Raw genomic sequence first — 25,495 nt, 5'->3', positions numbered from 1 at the left:
TGCAGAGGTAAAATTAGGAACCTCATTAAGGGTGCACTATTAATATGTGCCCAATGTATTATCCTGAAGGTCGTGTCTTGGACTTTTGCTGTTGGTGGTGATAATATCCTCTGTACATATTCCAACAAGTTAGAGCCTCGGTTAATGTCCCTTATATATCTCGGAGCGCCAAGTCAAAAGTTTCTCGCCGTCAACCTCTAGCATGCTGGAGTATCATCGTACAAAGCTAGGGTTAGTGTATAGAAATATATGGGGCAGACCAACACTTGTATTAGGTGAGTTGTAAGCCGGGCCAAGCCCAAAACGAGTGTGGACCTGCTCAATGTTATGAATATTCATACGCTACCCCTAGCAAGCTGCAAATGAATTTATCCTATCAGAGGCCGTCCTGTAGATGAATGACACCATGTAAAGGAACATTCATTGCTAAAATATCGCTGATTCTATTCTTAATAAAGGTGTAGTGGTCAGCCGAGTTTGATCGTCGGTGGCCAGATAGCTCAGTGAGTGGAGCACCTAACTAAAGAATTCAGGGGGGCCGGGTTGAATTTCAATCACATCCATTGCATTTTCTCCCTCCATGTTACATTTGGTACCGTAGACAAGTCCGAAGAACTGACAGGTGAAAATGTCTGCCAGGGGATAGAATCCTGGTTGGGGGGGGGGGGGGGTTCAAATCTCTGTCTGGTTTATTGCATTTTCTCCCTTCCTGTTACAGAGGATTAACTCCTCACACTGACAAATTGTAACAAATCCAGTTAATTGCTAAGATGTTAAACTACAGAATATTCAGTTTTGTGTTGACAGTGAATACTGATGTCTACAATAATACGATTACAATTGAGATCTTGATATGGAATTTTTTTTTCTTGCAGCCATACTATTCATCATCTCCAGATGACTGCATTGTGACATCACTCACGTCTCCTACAAGGTGGCCAACTGACTCGTCTCATACCGGGCCACGAGACGTGACCAGAACCTATCAAATTTCTATATTTTTTGTCTGAGATAGGGTAATACAAGGTACTGTGTTAGTTTTTATAAGAAGCAGATTGTTTCTTATCAACATATATATATAGTTATCAAGAATGCTCTCCTTCTAATTTTTGGAAGTCGGATGCAATAAAGGTTCACAAATTATTTTCATGTACATTGGAAACTTTACCATCCAAGTTCATTTTCAAAGTATTTTATACTTCAATTATGAATGCATGACAGGTCTGATTCATATATGTAATTAAGAATTTTCTTCTTTTCATAAAATGGAATTTAATATTTTATGGGCAACATGTTACCTGTATAATTATGCTTTTGATTTTGGACTCATTGGTATTGAAAAAAATAAATGAATTCAGTAAAAGTATTTGGTTTATATAAAAGTGTAATAAAATAATTTGATGTTGTCCTTGTGATATAATGTTACGCAATGGGAACCAAAATGCAAAATATTATCTGGTTAAAATGGTAAAGGAGGTTGGGGTAAATCTAGACTCATGACTGAGTGTAGATAACATCTGGCTTTTGACCATTCACAAGGGCTTGCTGTCAGACTTTCGATAATTTGTAACCGGCATACAATGTATCATTCCCCATGTTTAAGTGCATGCTGTTCCACATCCATATATGCTGTATACAAAGTTCCATATGAAAGCACCTGTCTTTTGAATTTGCAGGAATGTCAAGTCTTTTCAATGCAGTGGTGGAGGGGGTGTTGAATGTTGTAGATGTTGCGCAGGCCAGCATTAACCCATTCAAAGTGAACACAGTAAAATATGAGGATTACAAAAAGTAAGCTATGCTGGAGGAGGAGGGGGGGGGGTTGTTTGCATGGATGCATCCTACATTGCATGTACTGATGCCTGTGTACTTGCATGCTTAAGATTCTCCGTATTTTTGTACACCTGTATTAAACTAAATGTTGCAGCTATGGTAATTTCAGACCCTTAAAAGGATATTTCATTAGACATTAAAAGATTTTCAAGAATTAAAGAGTGAATTACTAATGAAACACTGATTTTAATCTACATTTTAATATTTGCCTGCTTACCACTTCTGTGTGGATTCATCTTTGTTTGCATGCATCTACAGTATTCTCAAGTAAGTATGACCTGATTAAGGATTAAATTTCTAATCACTGAGGTTGTATAGCTCTCACACAAAGTTCAGACTAAATATTGGTATAAATTTTTTTAAAGTCAATAGAAAAAACATGTGGATGTGAAATGAAAGTAACTTGATTTCACTGGATTCTGTCCAATCTGACACCTTTACATAATCTGTTTCTCTTTGAGTTTTGCCCCCCAACTCTCATTTTTTCCATTTAATATACGTTTCTATCAGACATGCTATCTGTTTCAAAATAAAATTTATTTCCCAATTCATGTTGAATGAGACTGTATAATGGATGAGGTGAAGCTGAATGGTTGCTACACTGATGTATCTTTCTTACATTGTATTTTACCACAGGTTACCAGTTAAGATAGAGGATGGTCACTTGACTTTGTTTAAGAGGCCAGGCTCCTTTGAGTGCGTGTTCTCCAATAAAGTTATGTATAAAAGCTTTAGGTAAGCAGTATTTATGAGATTGAAGATAGACTGTTTCCATTGGAGAATTATTTTAGCAAAATGAATTTTAATCTCATCTTTGAACGAAATTCATTATTAAAACAGGACAGATTTTTGTCCCAGTTGCATGTTGTTTGAAAAATATCACATTTATCACATGTTTACTCCTTTATCCAGTGGATATCGCCCATTACATAAATTTCAATTATTACAGTTTTCCTACGTACACCATTGGTGATGTCACAAAAAAACGTCACTTTTATGTAGTTTGTTTACAAAATGTCAGGAAGCAAAATTCCCAACAATACAGTAATGTAAATGAATAACTGGAGGGGGGGGGGAGTTAATGTGATAAAAAGAATCTCCCATGGTTTGTAACTTTATTTGATTTATATTTAATTTGTGTGTTTTCTATCCTCTCGCTAAGGCTCAGGGATAGAAAACACACAACTCGTTGAACATAAATCATATCAAACCACAAACCATAGAAGATCCTCTCTCTCTCTCTCTCTCTCTCTCTCTCTCTCTCTCTCTCTCTCCCTCTCTCTCTCTCAGTAGGTACAGTGGACTTCATTTTCAATATATGTGATTTATTTGCAGTGCCTGTGGTTATTTTGAATGACAAAATGTTTCGTATCTATAAAACTTTGTGATATATAGATATCAAATGTTTACTTGTATATTTCTCCTGAATCATGTGACTATATCTCAGCATTAGTTCTGTTTGTGCGTTTGCGGAATTCACATTTTGTAAATTTACCTGCAGCATATTTCGCTTGACCAATGAAATTGAAGCAGTGACACATTTCCACCAGTACAGCCGGATTATTAATGCTCTCACGCACGCCAGCAGCTCCGTGTACGACGAGTCCATGCTGCAGAGTATTTCAGACGCCATCAAAACCAACATGCACTGGCGGCCAGCTCACTTTGCAGCATTTGTTGGTTTATATGAATGCTTCCACCATAAAAATATTCAGTGGTATTTACATTATGAATTTTTATTTTGTATTCCACATCTAATTTGTTTAGAAATGTATGAAAGGTGAAGATGAACAGTGATCAATCATATTCCTTTATGAATACAAATCTATGTACACTCAAGGGTCAAAAGAATTTCTTCACTTTTGAATTTCACTATATATTCATTACAGCTTTCATGTATTAATAACTTCACCAAAATTTGATGATTGTTATCAGGAAATTTTCAGAATATATGCAGAATTCACTCAAGATTCATGACAAATGTTACTTTTAGTGTTATATTTTAGCTCACCTGAACCGAAGGTTCAAGTGAGCTTTTCTGATCACATTTTGTCCGCCGTCTGTCTGTCTGTCTGTCCGCCTGTCTGTCTGTCCGTCTGTCTGTAAACTTTTCACATTTTCATCTTCTTCTCATGAACCACTGGGCCAATTTCAACCAAACATGGCCAAAAGCATCCTTGGGTGAAGGGCTTTCAAGTTTGTTCAAATGAAGGGCCATGTCCCTTTCAAAGGGGAGATAATCACAAAAATGCAAAAATAGGGTGGGGTCATTTAAAAATCTTCTTCTCAAGAATCACTGGGCCAGAAGAGCTGAAATTTACCTGAAAATTTCCTGACATATTGCAGATTTAAGTTTGTTCAAATCATGGCCCCCGGTGGTAGGATGGGGCCACAAGGGGGGATCAAAGTTTTACATACAAATATATAGGGAAAAACTTTAAAAATCTTCTTCTCAAGAACCACTAAGCCAGAAAAGCTGAGATTTACATGAAAGCTTCCTGACATAATGCAGATTCAAGTTTGTTCAAATCATGGGCTCCGGGGGTTGGATGGGGCCACAATCGTGAATCAAAGTTTTACATGCAAATATATAGGAAAAATCTTCTCAAGAACCACTGAGCCATAAAAGCTGATTTTTACATGAAAACTTTCTGACATAGTGCAGATTCAATTTGTTCAAATCATGGCCCCCGGGGGTAGGATGGGGCCACAAGTGGGGGGGGGGGGGGTCAAAGTTTTACATACAAATATATAGTTAAAATCTTTTTCTCAATAAACACTGAGTCAGAAAAGCTGATATTTACAAGAAAACTTTCTGACATAGTGCAGATTCAAGTTTGTTCAAATCATGGCCCCCGGGGGGTAGGATGGGGCCACAAGTGGGGGGGTCAAAGTTTTACATACAAATATAGGAAAAAGCTTTAAAAATCTTCTTTTCAAGAACCATTGGGCCAAAGAAGTTGACATTTACATGAAAGCTTTCTGACATAGTGTAGGTTCAAGTTTGCAAAGGGTAGTTTGGGCCATAATAGGGACTAAGGTTTTACATGCAAATATATATGGAAAGTCTTCAGATATGGGCCATGGTGACTCAGGTGAGCGATGTGGCCCATGGGCCTCTTGTTATATTTTTTGTTGGTCGATTTATGAATTACAAGGTTGGCTTTTTTGTGGTAATTAAAATGAAATGTGAAAGATTATATTTAAATAAAGTTCTTAAACATTTTTATCCTAGTGAGTGTTAAAAACTGTAACACATAGAGAAAAAATAACAATAACAGATTTAAATCTAGGCAATTATGCATGATTTAGAAAATTTTAATTGTGATAGCTGCAGTAGAAAATTTTTATCAATGCTTTAAACATTGTATTATTCAATGAATTATATAGTTAAAATTAGCAGCGTAGAAATACTTTTGACCCTTGAGTGTATATATAGTCAGTATGATATTCATTCTGAAGTGTAATGAATAAGAATAAAGTGTGTCCTATTAAGATTTCAATATTAAATGATGAATGAATACAGGGGAGAATCACTGAGATTTCACTAATGATGAATGAATACAGGGGAGAATTACTGAGATTTCACTAATGATGAATGAATACAGGGGAGAATCGCTGAGATTTCACTAATGTTAAATAAGTACAGGGGAGAATCACTGAGATTTCAGTAATGATGAATGAGTACAGGGGAGAATCACTGAGATTTCACTAATGATGAATGAATACAGGGGAGAATCGCTGAGATTTCAGTAATGATGAATAAGTACAGGGGAGAATCGCTGAGATTTCAGTAATGATGAATGAGTACAGGGGAGAATCGCTGAGATTTCACTAATGTTGAATGAGTACAGGGGAGAATCACTGAGATTTTAGTAATGATGAATGAATACAGGGGAGAATCACTGAGATTTCACTAATGATGAATGAATACAGTGGAGAATCACTGAGATTTCACTAATGATGAATGAATACAGGGGAGAATCGCTGAGATTTCAGTAATGATGAATGAGTACAGGGGAGAATCGCTGAGATTTCACTAATGTTGAATGAGTACAGGGGAGAATCGCTGAGATTTCACTAATGATGAATAAGTACAGGGGGGATTGCTGAGATTTTAGTAATGTTGAATGAGTACAGGGGAGAATCGTTGAGATTTCAGTAATGTTGAATGAGTACAGGGGAGAATCGCTGAGATTTCAGTAATGTTGAATGAGTACAGGGGAGAATCACTGAGATTTCACTAATGATGAATAAGTACAGGGGGGATTGCTGAGATTTCAGTAATGTTGAATGAGTACAGGGGAGAATCGCTGAGATTTCAGTAATGATGAATGAGTACAGGGGAGAATTACTGAGATTTCAGTAATGTTAAATAAGTACAGGGGAGAATCACTGAGATTTCAGTAATGTTTAATAAGTACAGGGGAGAATCACTGAGATTTCAGTAATGATAAATAAGTACAGGGGAGAATCACTGAGATTTCAGTAATGTTAAATAAGTACAGGGGAGAATTACTGAGATTTCAGTAATGTTAAATAAGTACAGGGAAGGATCACTGAGATTTCAGTAATGTTAAATAAGTACAGGGGACAATCACTGAGATTTCAGTAATGATGAATAAGTACAGGGGAGAATCACTGAGATTTCAGTAATGTTAAATAAGTACAGGGGAGAATTACTGAGATTTCAGTAATGATAAATAAGTACAGGGGAGAATCGCTGAGATTTCAGTAATGATAAATAAGTACAGGGGAGAATCACTGAGATTTTAGTAATGTTAAATAAGTACAGGGGAGAATCGCTGAGATTTTAGTAATGATGAATGAGTACAGGGGAGAATCGCTGAGATTTCAGTAATGATGAATGAGTACAGGGGAGAATTGCTGAGATTTCAGTAATGATAAATAAGTACAAGGGAGAATCACTGAGATTTCAGTAATGTTAAATAAGTACAGGGGAGAATTACTGAGATTTCAGTAATGATGAATAAGTACAGGGGAGAATCACTGAGATTTTAGTAATGATGAATAAGTACAGGGGAGAATCGCTGAGATTTTAGTAATGTTAAATAAGTACAGGGGAGAATCGCTGAGATTTTAGTAATGTTAAATAAGTACAGGGGAGAATCGCTGAGATTTTAGTAATGATAAATAAGTACAGGGGAGAATCACTGAGATTTTAGTAATGTTAAATAAGTACAGGGGAGAATCGCTGAGATTTTAGTAATGATAAATAAGTACAGGGGAGAATTACTGAGATTTTAGTAATGATAAATAAGTACAGGGGAGAATTACTGAGATTTTAGTAATGATAAATAAGTACAGGGGAGAATTACTGAGATTTTAGTAATGATAAATAAGTACAGGGGAGAATTACTGAGATTTTAGTAATGTTAAATAAGTACAGGGGACAATCACTGAGATTTCAGTAATGATGAATAAGTACAGGGGAGAATCACTGAGATTTCAGTAATGATGAATAAGTACAGGGGAGAATTACTGAGATTTTAGTAATGATAAATAAGTACAATGGAGATAACTGGGCATCATGGTCCAGTGATAGATATCTGTGTCATGTCAGGGACTTGGAAGTAACTGTTGGCTGTACTTCTATGAAATGCATTGAATTACTCATTTTTACTGTGGATCAATTTATTTGATACTTCGCATGAGCTTTACAGTAATAGCCTAAGAAATTTAAACCGCCGGTGAATTTACAGTTCCAAATGAATTTAAATCCATAAGCGTAAGACCCTTCCATGAAATCGAGAAAAACAATTTTATAAAGTTGATCCCTAAATTGACTAACATTCCATGGTATACATGAAAATGATTCTTTCTCTTGTTCTTGTACAAAAAACCTGTAAACCTGAGGCTTTGATCCAAATTAGCATGATGAACTGTCTCCCCCGACCTAAGATTTTGGCACTACAGATATAGTTGTTGTTATTATATTAGCGGGATGTAGTTGTTGTTGTTATATTAGTGAGAGATAGCTGTTGTTATGTAAGCAAAATATGGCTGTTGTTGTTATATTAGTGATATATACATATATATATATATATATATATATATGAAATAAATTTAAATGCTTTTATATACATCACAGAAGTTGAAGAAGACACAAGTTTCACTCCTTTCTTTCAGTGATGTTAATTATCAAGTGGAGAGGACGTTGTTGTCTCCCTTGATGGCGGCAGTGATGGGGAAGCACATGCAGTGTGTGACAGTTTTACTGGAGCTGGGAGCCAGACTAGATCTTCAGGACCAGTACGGAGACACGGTGTACCACTACGCTGTGATCTATTACCTAGAAGTCATTCCAGTTAGTTCACAAATCTGTCCTCAAAGATTGTTCACTAGAAATGTTTATCACTTTTGAGTCAATTCATAGAACAGTGACCATAGTGACTGTAGGTTTAGGATATTATTTTCAAGTAATGCACTTTCATATAGACTGCCAAGCTGCAAGTGAAACTGGTAAATTGAAATTTTAAATTACATGTACAAACCATACAAATATTTAACATTAGATTTTTTATTACTTAGTTAATAAGCTAAATACGTGACTCCTATTTTCCTTAGACTTTAGCTAAACATGATAAAGGTAACAGCCATGATCGAGTCATTAACTACCTCAACCATAAAGGTTGGACTGCACTTGCCAGCGCATGTCAGAAGAAGAAATCGGATATTGTGGAGACACTGTTGGATACAGGGGCCAATCCGGATGTCACTGCTCAGGAATTATTTCCCATCCACCATGCTCTCAAAATGGGCGACAATAAGTAAGTTTATGGACACAGACCAATAACTCCTTTCAGATCTTACGTTGAAAATGGAAGAGACTTTTCTCTCCTTGGAGTCTAAATACGACTGTCTTAAGTGAATATCCGAGTTTTATATACATTTTGGATAGATTACATACTTGTACTCTTTCAAAGATCCTCATTTCATGGAATAATTTTTCAATATTCCTAAATGGACAACAGTCAGAAATTCAGGAATATTGGGGTTTCCAACCATGCATGTGTGGTCATTTCTGACCCTGTCATTTATGATCAAGATGTTTAGACCCATTGCAAAATTTATAACTGTTGTCTTTGTAAGACATATAGAGTATGACTGAAAGCTTCAGAATAGTAAAACAGATGCTGATGATTTTTAAATGTAATTTTCTATAGGTCAGTGGAGATTATTTGTAAAAAGTTCAAAGATCAGCTGTCAAAAAGAGATGGAAAATATGGGGGAACAGCAATGCATTGGGCCCGAAACAGACAGGTATGTACTGTACAGAAACAGACAGGTATGTACTGTACAGAAACAGACAGGTATGTACTGTACAGAATCAGACAGGTACTGGAATGTATTGGGCCTGAATCAGACAGGTAGAGGCATCAGAGAACAGCAAAGACAAGGACAGAAAGGAATAAAGAAAGACGGGGGGATTACATGGATGGGGAATTCATTGATTTGATTGAGAACAAAATAATTTTAGCTGGACCAGAAATGACAGTAATTAAATTGTATGATAGCCCCTCCCCTTTTCTCCTATCCCTTCACAGGGCCTTTGATGGGGAATGCAAAGCTCAGAGCAGGATAGTGCCATGATAGGGAACTTAAGAGCAATTCTCTGTAACGACCAAAATACTGCAGCACACACTGAAAAAAGTCATTATTCAATAGAAATACATAAAAGCTTTAAAAAATATTGGTACACTTATTCTGAAAAATGGCTCATTTCCATAGTAACGGGCTATTCATATAGAAAAATCAGGAAAATTGGAGTTTGGGGAAATTTTCACTTCAATTTAGAATATCACAAATATTTGATATTAAAGGAATTTTTGTCAATTATGATATGCATGTTTTAGTAAAGTATTTAATAAGAAACATATAAAGTAAGTATGAATGAGCATATTCTGTGACATACCATTTCTCAGTACCTTTAATAGTAATTCTTTGATCATTACATAGAATTGCTCTTAAGTTTTTTGTAAGGAATATATTGATGAGTACAAAAACCCAATTTCCTTAAACTTTTTTCAGTGATATTTGACTTCATTATGTTTTTTTTTTCATTTTGACAGATGGTTGAGAAATTATGCCGACAGATGGCGGATGTGAATGCAAAGAGTCACACAGGCCACACTCCATTGCACATCATGCTGGAGAAATCTAGGTCAGACTGTCTGATGGAGCTGCTGTGTTGGGGAGCAGATCCAAGTATTGGTGATGGTGAGGGAAACACCCCTCTACACATCGCCGTATTGGTAAATCATATACGTCTTATTTTTCAAGGAGTTCTATGTAACAGTTGTTTTAAAGGGGCATGGACACGGTTGAGCTGAACATTTTATTTTATTGTTTAGAGTGCTTAACTAACGCATTTCAAATGGTCAACCAAAATTTGAATATCAGTTGTTGAGTTACAAGTGAGATACAGCTCTCACAATTCTTTGTTATGTAAACAATTTAAGGCTCGTGCCATGTTTTTGTTTACATATAGATTGCTTAATAGAAAATAGCATGTTTAAAACAAAATGAGATGTGCTAAACATTATAAACTATTAAATTATGTTCAGAATTAACTTGTAAATTGAAAAATCTGCTTTAAACAAACTTTTACTGGTATATCTAGCTCATATGTAAACAAAAACAGGGCACGAGCCTTGTTTACATAACAAAGAATTGTGAGCTCTGTATCTCCCATGTACCTCGACAACTGACATTCAAATTTTTTCTGACCATTAGAAATACCTTAATTAAGCATTTTGAACATTAAAAATGGAAAAATAAAATTTGAAAATTTTCAGCTCAAATTGTGTCCATGCCCCTTTAATGGGATTAAATGCATAAACGATATCATAGTAATATTTGTGCACATAACCCTTGAAGTCAGTATTAGGTGTGACTTGATTAAAAAGGGCATGACATTTCCATTTTCACATATCAGAGTGTCGGTCTACATAACCCTTCACTAACCAATGAAGTATAAAGGTAGACCAAGATACAGTACAGCCAACGCGGATCTCGTGTTAGACCGCGTTCTCCCCGTGGTGTGTTAATCCTTCCCGCGTTATCCCTTTGGGGATTTCATCGCGGGGCAGAGTTACACCCCCGTTTTTTCAGTCAGTAATGTTAAATAGTATTCTCTCTAGACAATGAAATCTGTTAATGTGAGGACGTCCTCACAATGTGTAGAAGAGAATACATGCAAATGTTATTGTGAAGACACAAATGTACTGTTAGGTATAGCTATTGGGACACCTATAAAAGTTGATCTACTACTTTCTTTCGAATTGTGAAAAAAATGGTTTTGAGAGAGATTAATGAGAACATGTTCCCACACCACTTGTCCTCTCTAATCTAATATATTTTTTATATATGCATTTTTCCATTGAAACATATGCATATATTGTTAAATAACTCGTTGTATATAATACCAATGGAATTTTACATTTCACATTCACCATCCTCACATTTCACATTCACCATCCATTCAAACATATTAACACACAAATAGTTCTACATGCATAAAATTTAAGTACAGGTAACTTATATTTTGCATCTACATCTTTCCCATGCTGTGGGTCCCATTTATGGGGATGTAACTGTGAGGACAATTTTGTCAAATGGTTAAAAATTGTCCTCACTTAGCGCATTTTATCATCCCCCTCTCTCTCAAATTTTATAAAGAGTTTGCTGGTGCAAGGCTTTCCTTTTCCTACTTAAATATTTGTTATACATGTTTTTTCCCCTTGATATTTGATTTTGTACAAATACATGTATAGAATTAAATTCCTGAAAAATAATTTATGAAATCACCAATATACATACTCTTTTTATTGCTCAGACATACGTCTTATCATATCAGGTAAAATATGTATACATAAATACATAAAATGGCGGTGTGCAAATTCAAACAACGAAGAATAACTATTAAACAAGGTTTTCGTGCAACTTAAGTGCAAGACATAAATATTTCCCTAAATTACAAAGTTTGTGTACATTATAAACACTTAATAATGGTACAACTTTGAAAACAGATGGTTTTTGCCAATGATACTTTTTGATATATTTATGACGAAATTCCTCGTAATGAGGGCAAAGTAATATATACAGCGGTATTCGTCCTCTATGTCATTTTTAGCTCACCTGAGCGGAAAGCTCAAATGAACTTTTCTGATCGCCTGTTGTCCATGGTCTGTCCAGCTGTCTGTAAACTTTTTAGCTTACCTGAGCTGAAAGCTCATGGGAGCTTTTCTGATCGCCTGTTGTCCGTCGTCTGTCTGTAAACTTTTTACATTTTCGACTTCTTCTCCAGAACCACTGGGCCAATTTCAACCAAACTTGGCCAAAAGCATTATTGGGTGAAGGGCTTTCAGGTTTGTTTAAATGAAGGGCCATGTCCCTTTCAAAGGGGAGATAATCACAAAAATGCAAAAATAGGGTGGAGTCATTTAAAAATCTTCTCAAGAACCATTGGGCCAGAAAAGCTGAAATTTACATGAAAGCTTCCTGACATAGTGCAGATTCAAGTTCGTAAAAATCATGGCCCCCGGAGGTTGGATGGGGCCACAATAGGGAATAAAAATTTTACATACAAATATATAGGAAAAATCTTTAAAAATCTTCTTCTCAAAAACCACTGGGCCAGAAAAACTGAGATTTAAATGAAAGCTTCCTGACATAGTGCAGATTCAAGTTTGTTAAAATCATGGTCCCCAGGGGTAGGATGGGGCCACAATAGGGGATCAAAGTTTTACATACACATATATAGGAAAAATCTTTAAAAATCTTCTTCTCAAGAACCACTGGGCCAGAAAAGCTGAAATTTACATGAAAGCTTCCTGACATAGTGCAGATTTAAGTTTGTTAAAATCATGGCCCCCGGGGGTAGGATGGGGCCACAAGGGGGGGGGGTCAAAGTTTTACTTATAAATATATAGGAAAAATCTTCAAAAATATTCTTCTAAAAAACTACTGGGCCAGGAAAGTGGATATTTACTTGAAAGCTTCCTGACATAGTGCAGATTCAAGTTTGTTAAAATCATGGCCCCGAAAGGGGGGGGGGGGAGTATAAAGAGGCGGCAATAGGGGATCAATTTTTACATAAAAATATATAGGGAAAATTATTAAAAATCTTCTTCTGAAAAATCACTGGGCCAGAAAAGTTTACATTCACATGAAAGCTTCCTGACCTAGTCCAGATTCAATTTTGAAAAAATCATGGCCCCTTGGAGTAGGTTGGGGTCACAATAGGGGATCAAAGTTTTACATCCAAATACATAAGGAAAATCTTTAAATATGAGCCAAGGTGACTCAGGTGAGCGATGTGGCCCATGGACCTCTTGTTACAATTTCGACCTCTTCTCCAGAACCACCGGGCCAATTTAAACAAACTTGGCCAAAAGCATCCTTGGGTGAAGGGCTTTCAAGTTTGTTCAAATGAAGGGCCATGATATCGAAGTTTTACATACAAATATATAGGGAAAATCTTTAAAAATTTACCTCTCAAGAACCACTGAGCCAGAAAAGCTGACAGCTTCCTGACATAGTGCAGATTTAAGTTTGTTAAAATCATGGCCCCCAGGGATAGGATGGGGCCACAAGGGGGGATCAAAGTTTTGCATACAAATGTATAGGGAAAATCTTTAAAATTATTCTTCTAAAAAATTACTGGGCCAAGAAAGTGGAAATTTACATGACAGCTTCCTAACATAGTGCAGATTCAAGTTCGTAAAAATCATGGCCCCCGGGGGCAGGATGGGGCCACAAGGGGGGATCAAAGTTTTACATAGAAATATATAGGGAAAATCTTTAAAAATCTTCTTTTCAAACACTACTGGGCCAAGAAAGTGGAAATTTACATGAAAGCTTCCTGACCTAGTGCAGATTCAAGTTTGTTAAAATCATGGCCCTCGGGGGTATGATGAGGTGACAATAGGGAATCAAATCTTACATACAAATGTATAGGGAAAATCATTAAAACTCTTCTTCTGAAAAATCACTGGGCCAGAGAAGTTTACATTCACATGAAAGCTTCCTGACCTAGTGCAGATTCAAGTTTGTTAAAATCATGGCCCTCGGGGGTAAGATGAGGTGACAATAGGGAATCAAATTTTACATACAAATGTATAGGGAAAATCATTAAAACTCTTCTTCTGAAAAATCACTGGGCCAGAGAAGTTTACATTCACATGAAAGCTTCCTGACCTAGTCCAGATTCAATTTTGAAAAAATCATGGCCCCCGGGAGTAGGTTGGGGTCACAATAGGGATCAAAGTTTTACATGCAAATATATAGGAAAAATCTTTAAATATGAGCCAAGGTGACTCAGGTGAGCGATGTGGCCCATGGGCCTCTTGTTACTAAATTTACATACTCTATTTTCTCTAAGTATATTGTTGTGGCGACCTGTTTCAATTTCAAGATTGTGAGAAGATAGTCTGATTCGAAAAGGGTACCTTTGGTGATTGATACTGACAGGGATAATTAGTTTTCGTGAAGTTACCTTTGCTGTTTCATGGGTAAAGCATGTGCTGATCGATGTCTGGGGCGTTGAAGCACATGGGAAGTGTTATGTAACAGATATACACATACTCGTGACCATTTTTTCAGTCAGTAATGTTAAATAGTTCTCTCTCTCCTCTCCTCTCTCTCTCTCTCTCTCTCTCTCTCTCTCTCTCTCTCTCTCTCCCTCCAATTCCATAAAGAGTTTGCTAATGCAAGGCTTTAATCCATTTCCTACTTTAAATTAATAGTAGTGTTATACTTTTTATTTTAAATATTTGTGCAAAAACATGTATAGAATTAAATTCCTGAAAAATAATTTATGAAACCACCAATATGTAATTGATACTGACACAGATAATCAGCTTTCATGAAGTTACTTTTGCTGTTTTACGGGTAAAGCAAATATATATGCTCATGTATATGGTCATCTTCTGACGATGGTATATGGTAATCTACATGTACCATTATATTGAATGTATGGTTCAATAAAAGTAAAATGAGAAGTTTTTGTAAAATGTTTTTACAAGCGGTGCATGCACATGTATATGGTAATTGATTTATTGATAGTAATATTGAACAGGAATCTGTTTTCAGTTTATGATCATTATATTTTTTTTTATGGTAACAGGAGATAACTCATGTTTACTGATGGTATTAATAATCTACAGGTGAGACCGCGGCGAGGACAGCGGGACCGCGGTATATACAGGGTTACCTGTAATATACTGCGGTAGCTCAATCCGGGGTGGTTGGGGTTGGGGGGGGGGTTGCGGAAAATATGGGATTCGCGTTGGTCGTACTGTATTTTAAATATGCGAGAACGAAATTTACAAACAGCCATAAATTTTATTTACTTTACAATTGATTATGTGTATGAGAGAATACTCTATAAAGTCTTTATGGTAAAAATGCTTATAATGAAATGCTTACATGTATAACATATCCATCTTCGAAATCCACAGGTTTTCTCTCCATTACATAGAGTACAAAGAGAAAACTTGTGGGTTCTGACGATGAACAAATCATGCTTATTGCAAAGTGATATTTATTCTCCTGTGAGAGGAAACTCATGAAAATATTGAATATTGCAAAGTTTGGTTTTAACGAAATGTTTTTAGATGGCCTTGGAGGTTCATTATAACCATGTTTCACTGTACACAAGAAACTGCCATTTTCTCATCTAAATGACAAGGTTGTATGGACTGTAAATGTCTCCGATACTTACGTCAGTCTCGTTCATTGCATTGTAGAAAGATGACATAGAGATGGTAAAAAACTTTGTGGTTTATGGCGCTGATGTCAATATCAAAAATGAAAAAAATCAAAGTCCTAGACATTTAGCCAGTGTCTCAAATAGTAAAAACAAGTAAGACATTTTGACACAATTTTATGTAGAGTTTTTAGTTTAGTATTGTAGGAGATACATATAATGTACACAGAAAAGTACTCCATTCAATCCTGAATTAGAATTTCCAGCTTGAAATTTAATTAGACTTATTTAATTGTACATTTCTTCACTTACTCTAACACATCAGCAGTCTTCTTGTGATTTAGCAGTGAAGTGGAATGCTCACAAAATGAACGGAAATAAAAGCAACCACAACTATTTAGAACCGATGAATATGGATGTTGGCTCATTAGACTTGCAGCATTTTATTTTGGAAATATTTCAGAGATCTAATTTTGTACATGCTTCATGTATCTGGTGCCGTGAGATGCGATACCCAAATGAGGAACTGTCTCCCTGGATGTTCTGTGAATGGAGACAAAAATGGCAAACCTGATGAACACATCAATGAAATTTTAGAACGTGATCAGAATGGTGAGGCTAGTTCAGATTTGACTTAAAATCTTAATATTTGTCATTGAGCACTGTGAGGACTCAGTTTCATGTTAATCAAAAACTCGCTGGGCATTTCTTAATTATACAAGCAGTAATTTGTTATATCCCAGAATGCCCGGGTTAGGAAGATTTGGTCATCGTGTGTAACACTTCTAGTATTGACTTTCCAGATTAAAGTATCGTACTGTGATTTCTTCTTTATTTGCTGAACAGCAAGTTTTCATGGTTCTCATGGTTGAACAAAACCACAAAAATTAAGTAACAAATAATCAACAGTTCTTACTGGGAAAGAATAATTTTTTTGCTGTCCATGAATTTACGTACGAATGAAAATATATTTTTTGAGAATGTCGTAAAATTGGATACCACAAGAATGAAATCAAAGGATATAGAATAAGTCACATTGATTTCTGAAGACATGGAAATAGAAATCTAACACTTACATATTTATAAAACTAATCTGAAGGCCTTTTGGATGAGATGTTAGATAAAGATCTAATGACAAAAAAGTTACATGTACAATAAGAGTCTGTTGTAAGGCTTTTTCACATGTCTAATGTTTAACTCTCTGAAGGCGTCTTAGATGAGATGCTATCCTCCATGTGTGAACCACTGTCCCAGACGGATGGATCGGGGAAAGATCACGGCTACAGGGTGAGATGTTTTTAAATTTAAAAAAAAAATCATATTTACAATTATTGAAAAGAGAAATCTTTTCAGAGATTTAGGGTGATAAGTTAGAATCACCGTGTGATATACACTACACATGTACCAGTTTGTATGTGGTATGAAAAATAATATTTTTTAAATGGTAAAATTGTTGGAAAAAGAACTGCTTAGTAAGAAAGTAACATGGTGAACATCGTAGGCATTTTTAAAGTGGTGTATTTGATGAAATATTTTCATAGAAATAGCATTTAAACATCGTGCTTTCCTCTTTTTTGTTCAGGTGTGCCAAATGTAGTTGTGATATGGCACTGTGTGTGCATGTGTCTTATGCTATTTTTTCTTCTTTTCTTTTATGTCATGTATTCATATTTAGATAATAATTTTATCACAAATTAGGTGTGTCTTATGCTATGTTTTTCCCCCTTTCCTTTTATATCATATTTATATTTAGATACTAATTTTAGATGTTAATTTTATGTTTGTGTATTTGTTTTAATGCAGGACCACAATGGAAACTAGCTAGATGCTAATTTGTGTTATCCTGGATAAATAAAGGCTATTATTATTATTATCATTATTATTGTAGGAATGCTTTATTTTGTACAGATTCTGTCTCTGGATGGAGGGGGGATCCGAGGAATTGTCCTTTGTCTGATACTGATGGCAATTGAAAGAGAGGCTGGGAAACCGATTAAAGAGTGTTTTGATTGGATAGCTGGAACAAGCACCGGGGGTCTCCTAGCTCTAGGAATCTGCACAGGTATGGAGATAAGACATCAATGTCTTGCAGATACAGTAAAACACATTTATAGTTACCTGATCATACTTATTATGAAGTAATACTTCCCCTGTGAGAGGAAAATAATGAAAATTTTATTGGATATAATAATAATAATAATAAATTCTTTTATTTAGACAGGATAGCACAATTAGTACAAATGACTAGTTTACATTGTGGATATAACAAAGTTTGGTTATTATTATGAACTGATTTTCGTTGACCCAGGAGGTTCGCTATAACTGTGTTTTACTGTATTATTAGATTTATCATTTTAGAAGGCATTAGTAGATTCACATTGTGACTACACTTCTAAATACTCTAAAGCAAATGTTCATACAACTTAGTCTTGGTTTTATACTGTAGCTTGATAATAATGGATAGGCATAAAACATGCGCATGTGTGTGATTTCAACATGTTTTTTTTTTACCTTGTAAATTTCCGTGTTAGGGAAGCCTCTGTCGTACATACGAGGACTCTATCTCAGACTGAAGGACGAGGTGTTCACTGGCTCCAGGCCCTACCAGTCCGAGAATTTCGAAGCCATGTTGAAAGAAGAATTTGGAGAGAACACTGTCATGACAGATTTTAAGACACCAAGGTCTGAATTTGTGTGTGTGTGAAAAAGTTGATCTGTTAAACTATATTTTATATATAGAAACACATATAGTTGAAAAACTACTGTAAATGTACTTTTTTACTTGCGGTACTTAATTCTGCTAGGTCCACGGTTACATAGAATTCTTGTGATTTCATACCAGCGGACTTCAAATATGTTAGCCATTTTCATGTAAACCATATGCAACTTAGCGGAATTTCATACCTGTTGACCAAACCAGAAATGATGTGCGAAATTATGATTCCATGAAATTAAATTCGTCTACAGTATGTCAGTCAGTCGGTATGTCTGTACTCTATTTTTAGCTTGCCTGATTGATGATGGAATGGGCGTTTCTACTTTGTACGGCATCTGTCTACATAGCGTAAACTTTCAAAAAATTTATTTCAATTATTACCCAACTTAACTAAATATAAGTAAAGCAGAAATTCATGCAACAAAAGAGAACAGGCAGAAAATGCTGTTCATGATCCATGAATCATTTATATTTTTAGGGCTATAGTAACAGCCGTATTGGCAGACAGACATCCAACCAAACTCCACTTATTTAGGACGTATGAGCCGACACTGCAGCTGCTGGAGGCCAGGGACTTATATCAAAGGGAAGGCAGCATAAAGAAGAGGGATAAGACCAATTCAAAGGAAAGGAGGCAGTCCAGTCAAGTGCCACAGTTCTACTGCCCTACCTCCCCCAGTGGTAGGTTTCTGTTGTCAACAATGTACTGCCTCCCCAGTGGTAGGTTTCTGTTGTCAACAATGTACTGCCTCCCCAGTGGTAGGTTTCTGTTGTCAACAATGTACTGCCTCCCCCAGTGGTAGGTTTCTGTTGTCAACAATGTACTGCCTCCCCCAGTGGTAGGTTTCTGTTGTCAACATTGTACTGTAAATATATGTACTCTGAAAAATGTGAAATAACTGTTTAGATTGTGTGGTTTTCTTGGGGGGGGGGGATAACCTCATATAATATAAGCTCTTCTGATTGAATTTTCTGTCTGTCTGTCTATGTGTCTGTCAGTATGTCCGTCCGTCTGTTTATGTGTCCGTCAGTCTGTCTGTCCGTGTGTCCTCTGGGCCAGTTGCACGAAGGTTAGTTAACTTTAAATAATAGTTAACTTGTCATTAACTCTTACATTTCTATAGTGATAGCTAGACGTTAACTGTTAGTTAAACATACCTTTAATGCAACTGGATCCTGTTTGTCTGGCCCAGGACCTAGTGATACTGGAGAAACATTAAACACTTATGCTTGACATATAATTTTGTGACCAGAGTCAAGAACATAAACTCAAAGTCCAATCAACCCAGTATTTTTTGAGTCTTTCAAAATTTAGTAAGAGAGTGAATATGTTTTTAGCTTAGGTAGTGCAAATTGTACATGAAATTAAGGATACTAGATTCTTGTCATAATTCCAACAAATTAGAATGAATGCTTCATGTGTGTTTGTAATTTTATTTTTTCATTTGTAGGATAAAATCACAACAAAAAAGAACTATCGGATTAAGTCATATTAACAAATACAAGAGAGTAGACAAAATCTGCATGATTATAGTGCAGAATTAAAAAATATATCAAAGGAAATGGTTTGCCTTATAATCTTATTGTATTTGTCTTATAATCTTATCAAATTTGTCTTATAATCTTATTGAATTTGTCAGTTTTTCTTAATTCTGATTTGTAAAAAAGACAGAAAGCTGTTTACACATAGTGATTATGCTGCAGAATAGGACAAACATTTGTAATGAACAACTAGTGGATACAACTAAATGTCTGCTCTGTTGTTCAATGTTCTGTGATATGAAAAACTTGTGACCTTGAACCTTGACACAAAATTAAGAATCAAGACACCCAAATGTTTGTGTGTCAAAAGAGTGTCTCTGAAACTTTGATACATATAGGAAAGGTATTTAAATTTTTTATATATTTTTTTCTATGTACAGAACAGAAGGTGTGGGAGGCTGCCCGGGCCAGTGGAGCTGCCCCGACCTACTTCAAAGCTTTTGGTTCATACATTGATGGAGGTCTGGAAGCCAACAATCCTACCCTAGATCTGATGACTGAAATACACGAGTACAACTGTGGCTTAAAACTGAGGGTAGGTAGACAGCCCTGATTTTACTACCTCGGTATGGTCAGCTCTGATTTTACTGCCTCGGTATGGACAGCCCTGATTTTACTGCCTCGGTATGGTCAGTCCTGATTTTACTGCCTCAGTATGTTGTATAAATTGCAATATTTAAGAGTATAGATGAAATGTCATGGTTACAAGAAAATCATTCTCCTAAATTAATAAGAATATGTAATTAAACATATTGAAAAATTTCTGAATTGACTTTTAATTTTTTTTCGTATTTTATTAGGTCACCTGAATTCATTCAGGTGACCTATTGCTATCTGTTTTTGTCCGTCGTCGTTCGTCGTGCGTTAACATTTGAACATTTTCAGCTTCTTCTCTGAAACCCCTGAACCAATTTCAACCAATTTTGGCATATAGCATCTGTGGGTGAAGGGGAACAAAAATTGTGAAATTCGTGGTCCCTGCCCCCCTGGGGCCTGAGGGGTGGGGCAAAAACCATCAAAATGAATGTAATTTTAAAAAATCTTCTTCTTTACTCCTGGACATCAAGAAGCCAAACTGTGGGCATAATTATAATGAGCAATGAGCCCTCTACCAAAATTGTGAAATTCATGGCCCCTGGGGCAGGGGTTCTTGTGTTAGGGTGGGGCTCTATTGGTCATATAGTGAAAATGTAGAAATTCTTTGAAAATCTTCTCTGTCTCTGGGTATTAAGTAGACAAACTAATAGCATGGTAATGATGAGCAAGGATGCCTCTTTATACCCCCCTCAACAAGTTGTGGGGGGGGGGGGGGGGGGTATACTGGAATCGAGTTGTCCGTCCGTCCGTCTGTAGACGCAATGGTTTCCGGGCTCTAAAGCATTATCCTTTCCATCTACCGTCACCATATCATACATATGAACTACCCATGGGATGAAGATGTTCCCTATCGATTTTGGGGTCAAAAGGTCAAAGGTCAAGCACACTGGACATCGAAGTAGCAATATGGTTTCCGGGCTCTAAAGTGTTATCCTTTCCACCTACAGTCACCATATCATACATATGGACTACCCATAGGATGAAGATGTTCCCTATCGATTTTAGGGTCAAAAGGTCAAAGGTCAAGCGCACTAGACATTGAAGTAGCAATATGGTTTCCGGGCTCTAAAGCGTTATCCTTTCCACCTACAGTCACCATATCAAACATATGGACTACCCATGGGATGAAGATGTTCCCTATCGATTTTGGGGTCAAAAGGTCAAAGGTCAAGTGCACTGGACATTGAAGTAGCAATATGGTTTCCGGGCTCTAAAGCGTTATCCTTTCCACCTACAGTCACCATATCTTATATATGTACTACTAATGGGATGAAGATGATCCCTATCGATTTTGGGGTCAAAAGGTCAAAGGTCAAGTGCACTGGACATTGAAGTAGCAATATGGTTTCCGGGCTCTAAAGCGTTATCCTTTCCACCTACAGTCACCATATCATATATATGGACTACTAATGGGATGAAGATGATCCCTATCGATTTTGGGGTCAAAAGGTCAAAGGTCATGCGCACTGGACATCAAAGTAGCAACACTCAGAAAAGAGGTAGTTTATACCTATTACCAACACCCTTTGGGAGATTGGGGTAAGCGGGGGGTATTCTTAGTGAGCATAGCTCACAGTACCTCTTGTTAAAATTTGTGAAATTCATGGCCCCTGGATCAGGAGTTCTGGTGCTAGGGTGGGGCTCTATAAGTCATATAGTGAAAATGCATTATTTCTTTGAAAATCTTCTTCTCTGTCCTTGGGTATTAAGTAGACAAACCAATAGCATGGTTATGATGAGCAAGGATGCCTCTTTCAAAATTGTGAAATTCATGGCCCCTGGGTCAGGGGTTCTGGTATTAGGGTGGGGCCCTATTGATCATATAGTGAAAATGCATTTTATTTCTTTGAAAATCTTCTCCTCTGCTGCTGGGTATTAAGTAGACAAACTAATAGTATGATAATGATGATCAAGGATGCTTCTTTCAAAACTGAAATTTATGGCCCCTGGGTCAGGGGTTCTGGTGCAAAGGCAGGGCTGACCACATAGCTATTCAATGTTTCTTCCATCCAAAAGTAAAATTTTTATATTTAAACACAAACCTAATTCAAACATTGGAAGGTTGTTACATGATACTCAGGTGACCTATAAGGCCCCTGGGCCTCTTGTTACTTTTAACACTTGTTTACAGTAAAAGATGGTTACAGTGAACACGCTTATAATGAATTCATGCTTACAGCAAAGTGATTTTCTTTCCCTGTAGTTTTAAAACATGAATTTATTGGGTATTAAAAACGTCCCCAGCACTTCACTTAGTGTGTTTAACGGTATTAATGTTACTAAGTTGCATGGTTTTGGAGATACGCTGTACACAATACAAGTATGTGTATACAGTCATCTGTAAGTCACATGTCAGTCACATGTAAATCTAAAACTCACAGGGACTATTATGATATTGTCACATGTCAGTCACATGTAAATCTAAAACTCACAGGGACTATTATGATATTGTCACATGTCAGTCACATGTAAATCTAAAACTCACAGGGACTATTATGATATTGTCACATGTCAGTCACATGTAAATCTAAAACTCACAGGGATTATTATGATATTGTCACATGTCAGTCACATGTAAATCTAAAACTCACAGGGACTATTATGATATTGTCACATGTCAGTCACATGTAAATCTAAAACTCACAGGGACTATTATGATATTGTCACATGTCAGTCACATGTAAATCTAAAACTCACAGGGACTATTATGATATTACCTGCCGTTTCATTTGTAAGGTTTTGATTTAGAATTAATTGAGCAAGTAAATATTGATATATGTATTTTGTTTGCAACTAAGAATGAACCCCATCTTGTGCGTCCCATTGGTGTGGTAGTCTCCCTTGGAACGGGCCAGGAGCCTTCTCGTAAAGTGGACAGTGTCGATGTGTACAGGCCGGAGGGGATCTTTGATGTTACTAAGATTGCTCGTGGAATTCAAAACCTGATCAATGTCATGGTGGACAAGGTGAGAGTAATATGCTCTGCAGATATGCAAGAATGAATGTAAGACATGTTATAGAAAACATATTTATCATTCCCTCGCAATATGTTGTGAGAGGGGATATACAACGAGATTGTGTGTGGGTAAGTATGTGTAATATTGAGCTTGTAGACACTCTACAGGCCGCATGTTTTGCTCAATTGATTTGATACTTCACAGGTAGCTTTGTTACCAAGAGAGGAAAAGCTCTACAGAATATGGGGTGAAAGGTCAAGGTCACTATGGGGCTATAACAAGTTTTTCAGACACTGTACAGGCTGCACTTTTTGCTCAAATTTGATACTTCACATGTAACTGTGTTATCAAAAGAATATATCAATTACATCAAATCATGATTTCAACTTGGTTTGTACCACAGAAAGGGTAAATTATGAAAAAGTGAAGATAACGAACAGTGATCAATCTCATAGATCAAAAAAAGAATACAAAATTGAGAGTAGGGCAAATATCTTACCGTGAGCCAGTTATCTTGATCAGAAATCTTATATTTGATTTAAATTTCACATACTGACACAGTATAATATAGATAAAGAATTATTTTTGTATTATGGAATTTTTAAACATATAATTTATTGTGTGGATGAGAAAGTTTAAACATATAATTTATTGTATGGATGAGAAAGTTTAAATATATAATTCATTGCATTGTGTGGATGAGAAAGTTTAAACATATAATTCATTATGTGGATGAGAAAGTTTAAACATATAATTTATTGTGTGGATGAGAAAGTTTAAACATATAATTCATTATGTGGATGAGAAAGTTTAAACATATAATTTATTGTGTGGATGAGAAAGTTTAAACATAATTTATTGTGTGGATGAGAAAGTTTTTAAAAAATTGTATTTGTTTATATTTCAGGCAACCATTGCAGAGGGTCGTCCAGTTGACAGGGCCCGGGCATGGTGTGGGATGCTGGAAATCCCATTTTATCGATTCAGTCCCCCAATATCAGATGTAGAACTGGATGAGCATGACAATAAAAAGCTGACACAAATGATGTGGGAGACGCAGTGTTATATAGCAGCCAATCGTGACCGCATTAAAAGACTGGCTTCTTATCTTCGACGAGACACAGAACAGAGTGGATAGTTAACAATGTATCTCTCATTAAGGGTGAAAGGTTGTAATAGTCCTAGTAGTGTCTGATTTATGTTGTAATGATAGGCATTATGTCATGATTTGTGTTGTCGGGGTTTTGTTGTTCTAGAGAGTGTTTTGAGCTGGAAGAGTTGTCCCTCTTTCTGTCCGTTCACTCTCTCTCTGACTGATAGTGATTTATATATGTACACCAGGAAACCATGACAACTATACCCCAACAGAAATTTGTCGTTTTCCTCTACTGATTTATTTCTTGTATCATAGTTTAAATGTGCCATGATTTATATTGAAGAATGAAATGAATTTATTTTTCTATAAGTATGTTTTTCAAAAATGAATTTACATGTATTTTTAGTTCTACTGGTGAAAACCAGAAATATGTAAGTTATTACATCATAAGCACATCTGTTGTGTGAGTTTTGCTGCATTTGTTTATCATTAAATTCTACTCTTAAGTGGTTTTGTCTGATTTGTAGAAGATATTGAACAATAGAACACTGCATGGAGATGTACATCAACAAACAATATGGCTGCTGCTGCTAGAAAATTCTGCTATAGCTTTACTGCTGTTTTCTGGACTTTTGTTTTTAAATGATACATTAAGTTACATCACTGAGGTGGTATCTATCCACCATCATTCTTTTACAATTGCTTTTTTTTAACTTCTTGATAACTGTTTAACTAATTCTTTTAATTTTTGGTGTAAAGTCTCTTGGGAGTAAGAAAAACCTACAGTAAATTGTGCAATTCATGGTTTTTGCACTACCTAAAGGAACCGTAGGGAAATGCAAAAGAAGGTGTTGCACGTCTCATGTTAATTTCCCTAAAGGTGTTGTGTGAGATATCGATAAAATAAAGATATTCAAATATATGATAAAATCAATTGGAACTTAATTATGTCTTGATTCAAACATTTTTGAAAATAAGTTTAAAAGACGTGTATTAAAATTCGCCAAAATAGTTTAGATCAA

At 36.0% G+C, this 25,495-nt stretch overlaps 1 protein-coding gene across 2 annotated transcripts in view; it reads left to right on the top strand.

Moving 5' to 3' along the window:
- LOC125672180 (85/88 kDa calcium-independent phospholipase A2-like) overlaps positions 1-24,979 on the top strand; it is a 31,956-nt gene extending 6,977 nt beyond the window's left edge. For both annotated transcript variants that reach the window (XM_048908306.2, XM_048908305.2), the window contains exons 2-18: positions 876-1,026; positions 1,677-1,791; positions 2,470-2,568; positions 3,335-3,550; positions 7,984-8,161; positions 8,422-8,624; positions 9,021-9,117; positions 9,927-10,109; positions 15,606-15,721; positions 16,029-16,177; positions 16,773-16,852; positions 17,474-17,627; positions 18,097-18,247; positions 18,760-18,962; positions 20,204-20,358; positions 23,219-23,386; positions 24,285-24,979. In XM_048908306.2, the coding sequence (XP_048764263.2) occupies positions 1,679-1,791; positions 2,470-2,568; positions 3,335-3,550; positions 7,984-8,161; positions 8,422-8,624; positions 9,021-9,117; positions 9,927-10,109; positions 15,606-15,721; positions 16,029-16,177; positions 16,773-16,852; positions 17,474-17,627; positions 18,097-18,247; positions 18,760-18,962; positions 20,204-20,358; positions 23,219-23,386; positions 24,285-24,515 (2,496 nt within the window). In that variant the 5' untranslated portion in view covers positions 876-1,026; positions 1,677-1,678 and the 3' untranslated portion in view covers positions 24,516-24,979. The remainder of the gene's footprint in view (positions 1-875; positions 1,027-1,676; positions 1,792-2,469; positions 2,569-3,334; positions 3,551-7,983; positions 8,162-8,421; positions 8,625-9,020; positions 9,118-9,926; positions 10,110-15,605; positions 15,722-16,028; positions 16,178-16,772; positions 16,853-17,473; positions 17,628-18,096; positions 18,248-18,759; positions 18,963-20,203; positions 20,359-23,218; positions 23,387-24,284) is intronic.
- The last annotated feature ends 516 nt before the right edge of the window (positions 24,980-25,495 follow it).

Source organism: Ostrea edulis, chromosome 4 (genome assembly GCF_947568905.1).
Source record: "Ostrea edulis chromosome 4, xbOstEdul1.1, whole genome shotgun sequence".
Lineage (NCBI taxonomy): Eukaryota > Metazoa > Mollusca > Bivalvia > Ostreida > Ostreidae > Ostrea > Ostrea edulis.
The sequence above is the reverse complement of the archived record's forward strand: the minus strand, read 5'-3'. Positions and strand labels throughout refer to the sequence as shown.